General features: G+C 48.1%; 1 protein-coding gene across 1 annotated transcript in view; it reads right to left on the minus strand.

Moving 5' to 3' along the window:
* DKK2 (dickkopf Wnt signaling pathway inhibitor 2) overlaps positions 1-5,070 on the minus strand; it is a 100,521-nt gene extending 95,451 nt beyond the window's left edge. The window contains exon 1 of the mRNA XM_077882213.1: positions 4,166-5,070. Within this exon, the coding sequence (XP_077738339.1) occupies positions 4,166-4,387 (222 nt within the window). The 5' untranslated portion in view covers positions 4,388-5,070. The remainder of the gene's footprint in view (positions 1-4,165) is intronic.
* Between the last annotated feature and the right edge of the window lie 930 nt (positions 5,071-6,000).

Genomic DNA, 6,000 nt, shown 5'->3' on the forward strand with positions numbered 1-6,000 from the left:
CATAATTATTTTCTACTGTCCTAATCATAACTTTTAAAAATATTTTAAAACCCTATAGCATTGCATTCAAATTAACCTTGTCTCAAAAAGACAAAGCAAGGAGTAAAGAAGACTAAAAGAAGTAATTACAAGCACAAATCCAAAAGGTTTTCCATTTACAAAAAAAAAAAAAAATCCAAAATGTCTTTTTCCATTTATAAAAAATATATATATATATATTTAGAGAGAGAAAGAGTGACAATTGCAAAGGTAAACTGATTTTTTTAAATTGCTTGTTTTTTAAGTTCTTCTTAAGGGTGGCCCATAAAAGTTCATTACCTCAAACTCCAGAGGTGATGTCGAGCAACAGTGTACTTATTCAGAATATATGTATCCATGTGATATTGAGGATTTTGTTTAAAATTGTTTTTAATTTAGAATGTTTGAAATAATCTCTTTAGAAATCGAAATATATTGACATATATATACATTAGTAACAGTCCACAACTTAATTTATCACATATATATATACGTACATACACTATCTTTTAAACTAGTAAGCAATAGATGGAAACAGAAAGTCAGACGAAAACACATATGTGAATAATTCAGCAAAATCATTTTCGCTGCTTCTGTTTCAATCACCTGAATACTGCCATATTCAATTTTCTATGTCATTTTCCATCATAACTTATAACCGTCTTTGAAAGCAAACCTAAAAATGAGAACTATAGCACCTCTGGAGAACAGTACATTCTCTTTCTGGGCTAAGTCTTTCCTGAAACTCAAAGGCATCTTTTTCAGGAGTGATTTACAAATAATCCACCTTCCCTACAGAACAAATAGAATTCCTTTAAATAAGAATGCTTTCTTCAAATGAAAACAGACTACACTGAATCAAGAAAACCTTGGGCCCATTTTGTCTCATTTTCACTTTCGTAGATTAATGAATTAATAAATTCCTTCAATAAGTTATCTTTCTGCAATGGCAATAAAACTTTTAATTCTTTATTTGGAAAGTAAAAAATTGACAATTATTCCATTTTCACTCAAGAAGAACAAAGACTAAATTTCTAAAATGCCTACTTGAATTTGTATCCTACGGTTTCCTGTTCCTATATCTCAGAAACATACATTTTAGCATCAGCAATCAAGGATGGGGGAGAGGGAGAAAAATCCAATGAACAGTCCTCAGGATAATACTACCTAATTAGCTAGTTTGATCAGCTGGCACTTTATTTCCAATCTTCTCAATCAATCATATTTTTCTATTCTGATGCATAAAAATTCAGCTAAGCTGCACTTCTAGATTTTTTTTCTCCAAAAAAAGGATGCAGCTTCTTCCTGTTTGAATAGTCTTTCTAGCTTCCATTCAGTTATTGAAAATGAGGGTCCTAAGAATTTCAGAAACCACATAACTAGTAGAATAACAAAGGTAAAGAGACCTGTAAATATTCAAAGAATTCCTCTTTCTCCTTCATAGAAGATAGATTTTTTTCTATTAGTTTCTTCTCAATAGCATACATTATAGATCACCCGTTATGAAAGCAAGAAGCCAGAAAATAAAAAAGATAATCCTCTCATTCTCCAGCTATATTACTTCTACTCAACTCAGTGTTTTATTTTATGTTACCATTATCTCTCATAAATTACAATTTTCTTACAGATCCAGCATCAAATCTGAAGGATACGGTGTTACAGTTAAGCAAATACAATGAAATATATTCCACAGAACCACTAAGTTATGGAGAGTGTATAAGAAATTCAACTCAAAAAGAAAGAAAAAAATGAAAGAAAGAGAAAAAGAAGAAAGAAAGAAAGAAAGAAAGAAAGAAAGAAAGAAAGAAAGAAAGAAAGAAAGAAAAAAAGACATTAAACTCATTTGTAAAATAAATACATTTTCCATTTGAAGACATCCAAATAGAGTTGCAATCTCTTTAAGGAGCAGATATTTGGAAAGAGAGCAAAATAGACATATCAAAACATAAGGCATAAGCTAGATTTTGGGATGCAACCCTAAATTTAGTCCATGTAACCCCATGGCTAATGACAGTTCTGACATAACTGATAATTTGATTCAGGAACATCAAGTGCTGGGGCCCAGTGGTGACAGAAAGAGAAAGTCTTTTACAGAAACTCACAGAATGTACATGGATTAGAATCGAAAGAAACCTCAGAAGATCATTGGATCCATCCCTCTGTCCTTAGCTAAACTAAATAAACATCTAGCTCTCTTTAACAACTGATGAGATGGAATTTGAAGTCAAAAGCATTAGAGAAAAGTCTTATGATTTGGATTGGCAGCATCCTTTTCTTCTAACCTTTGCCTCATCTCATGATGGATATCTAAAAATTGAGCGTTATGCCCATTACTATCGAAAGTGTCAGGGTGTTTCAGAGGGAAGAGTAAAACGGAATGAGAATGGTTGCATACATGCGGAGGTATGTGCACTTGTGTGAGAATGTGCAGGATGTGTATGCAAGTAGTATGTATGTATGTAGTATATATAGTTTATTTCCCTCGAGACCTTAAAAAAAAAAAACCTGACTATAGACTCTTTATTCCTTTGAAAAGATAGCTGAAATGGTTAGCATTTTAAAGACTAGGAAGCAGGACGCCTGGGTGGGCCAGCGGTTGAGCGTCTGCCTTCAGCTCAGGGCGTGATCCTGGGCCTGGGGATCCAGTCCCATATTGGACCCCCTGAGAGGAGCCTGCTTCTCCCTCTGCCTATGTCTCTGCTTCTCTCTGTGTGTCTCTCATAATAAATAAATAAATAAACAAACAAACAAATAAATAAATAAATAAATAAATAAATAAATAAATAAAATCTTAAAAAAAAAAAAAAAGCATTCTAGAACTACAAAACTAGCAAAACTGTCCCCGTGAGAGGGCAGTAGGGGGCCAAGCGCTGGCCAACTTTTCCCTCGCTGCCCACCCAGGACTGTCCCTTGCTCTCACCCTTCACCCTGCCTCCCGCCCGCGCTAGGGGTAGGGCCGTGGACGACACTGAGAGCCTGAACAGAGGCTGCAGCGAGCTCTCTCCTCTGATGAAACGAGGAATCCCAGGATCTGTGGGGCAATGAACCACTTTCCCGGGGTGACAGTTGTGCTGAGAGGTGCGCGTGCTGTTTGGCGAGCTAGCTTTCAGTTTGGCTTCCTACAAAAGGAGCAGAAAGGGGGAGCTGTCATAGCTCCGGGTGCCCACAAGCCCCCACCCCCACCCCTACCCCCACCCCACCCGGGTCCTTGCGTGCCCAACGTTCACGTTCCTTTTACCCTGTGTGTAGGTTTGCATGACTCTTTGCAAGCGACTGTCAATCTGTCTGTGTGACAGAGGGACAGAAGCGCTCCAAAAGTTCCCTCTTGCAAAAACGCCTCCAGCATCCACCTTGCTATATCGCACACACACACCCTGATCGCCCGCGGTACGATGCTGCGGTTGTGGCTTCATCATGTTGCTGCCTCCTGGATGATTTATTTACCAGGCTACAAAAGTGAGAAATGGCGCGTCTATTGAAGTTTTCTGTCTGGGACCTCGCTTCTTTGAAAGCAGAAAGTGGTTGGGACGGAAACAGGACCCAAAGGGGGCAAACGGCCCCCTCAATTCAAGATCGTAAAACGTAACGGTTCAGAGACCAGGACCTGGACCCAGACTGTTGGGATTGGAATCCCACTCCCACTAAACCCTAATTTGCGTGCCTTGGGCAAAGCGCTTAATCACTCCGTAACTCAATTTTTTTTTTTCGTCGGCAGAATGGGGAAAAGCGCCCTCACAACAGGGCAGTGAAGACTAAATAGAGGTAAACGCTTAGAACGGCGCCTGACGCAGAATCGTTGCTCTACGTTGGCTGCGATTCCCGTTCGCATCAGCACTGCCCTGGTAACTTTGGAGAAGGACCATTCCCCACCAGTACGCACTGGATCTTGTGCATGTCCACGCACCAGAGCAAAGGTGGGGGAACCGTAACCCCCCGGCTCCCAGCCCTCCAGCACCAGCCACCGCCACCTCCCCCCCCCACCCCCCACCCAGGGAGATCTGCTCCCGGGAACCCCTCCCCAGCCGTGGGACGCGCCCCACCTGGGGGCGCCCTTGAAAGGTTGAGGGGTGCAAAGGCAAACGACGCGCTCGGGAGCGCTGGCAGCTACCGCTCCCGGCTGTAGAGTGCATTTGGAGTGTTTTCCTACCTGCCCCAGGTTTTTGCCCTTCTTACTGCCGCCGAAAGCCAGTCCTTGGTATGTGCCCGCCGACCGATTGGCGACCTGGGCAGGCGTCTCCCCGCCCAGAGAGGACTTGATGGAGTTGAGTTTGGCCCGCGAGCCGCCGAGCTGCGAGCTCTCCACCATCAGCACCGCGGCCAGGAGGAGCAGACAGCGCGACGAGTCCTTGCCCCGCATCCACGCGGCCATTTCCCGGCGAGGGGTCCCCGGGGGGCGCAAAGCCCGGAGGCGTGCGGCTGGACGCAAGGCGACGGAGGACCCCGACGCCAGGCCCCTCTCTCGGGGCGCGGGGGCCAGCGGCTGTTCCCCCCAACCCCACTCGGCCTCGCGGGGGGGCGCCCGGCACCGTGTGAATTCAGTCTCACGCCTCGGACCCGGAGCGAGAGCGGCCCGAGCAAGCCCCGCGTCTCCACCGGGGCAGGAAGTTCTGCGGTAACTGGAAGCAATCAAAGGCGAGGCGCCTTCTGGCCGAGGAGGCGTGACCCGAGGTGCTAGAAGAGCCGGCCCCGCGGACCGCGCCGCTCCGGGCGCTCCTTGCCCCGCGCACCACCGCGCTCCCGCGGGTCTCCGCGCCCCAAGTCTCCGAATTCGCTCCGGGGGGCCACAGCAGTGCTTTCCCTTCCGCCGCAGCTGCTTTCCTCTCCTCTTTCCCTTCCCCGTCTCAACCTTTGCAGGACACAATGCCAGCGGGCGCCGTAACTGGGGTCCGGGAACGCCCCGGGCGGGCCCCGGAGTCCGAGGCCAGCAGAGGTCTCCCGCGCGCGCAGCACCGTCTCCGCGAAGCGCTGCTCCCGGTTCCCACCCCGCAGCCCGGCGCTGCCCGGGACGCCCAGAGCCCCAGCAGCCGCCGTGCGCGCCGCGCCGTCCCGCTCTCTGCCTTTGCTCTCTCGCCGCCGCCCCCTTTGCTTTTTATAGCTTCCCACAGTGGGGTTGTGTTTTTTTTTTTTTTCCCTCCGCCCCCAATTCAAGAGTGACAAAGAGTGAAAACGTTCCTCTCACCCCCCACGTTCCCGCCCCACTCCTCTCCTTCCCTCTGCGGCTCCCCCTCCTGCCCCTCTCCCTCTTGGCCCCCTCCCACACCCCTCTGCTCTCCACAACAATTGGGAAAATGGGATTCATTCCCGGAGGAACGCGAGGCCTCCAGATTCCAGACAGCAGCCCCGGAGGTGGAAAGACCTTTGGAAACAGATGGAGGGCAAAAGTGGAAGTGGAGCGGGGCAGGTTGCCCCCGCCCTTGGGGACCGCCAGCACGACTTCTGGAAGTCCCCCCCCCCCCCTTCTCCTGTGCCTGACTCCTAGAAAAGCCCTAGAGAGGACTGGGGGAAGCGAGCATCTGGGCGTTAAGGCTGTGCTCTGTGGACGCTCAAGTGCCTCCCGGGGGGTGTGTAAGGCTGCGCCGCGTTGTGTCCGGGGTGCCCAACTGACGCGGATGGGGGCTTTGGAATTGGGGAGAAGACGACGAGAGACAGGGAGAAAGAACTTTAGGATTTTCTAGGCTACGCCTTTTGTACCACTCCTTACCCCCCCCCAACCCCTTGAACCCCCACCACACCCGCCTGGTAAGTTTCTGTCTCCCAGGAGTTGGGGGAAATGGGGTGCCCTTAGTAGGCTCCGAGGTTTCGATCTTACAGCTCTACAGGGCATCTTTACCATACCAGGCAACCGTCCCCTTTGCGAAGAGAAAATCCCAAATGAGAATGAACTGAGGCAAAGGGGAGCCTTTGAGGTCCTGCCTTCCTCAACTTCCTGCCCCCAGCCTCTGGGAATTCCAAGGGAAGCCTCTCCTGCCAGCCCCCGACTCC

Source organism: Canis aureus, chromosome 33, assembly GCF_053574225.1.
Source record: "Canis aureus isolate CA01 chromosome 33, VMU_Caureus_v.1.0, whole genome shotgun sequence".
NCBI classification, from domain to species: Eukaryota; Metazoa; Chordata; class Mammalia; order Carnivora; family Canidae; genus Canis; species Canis aureus.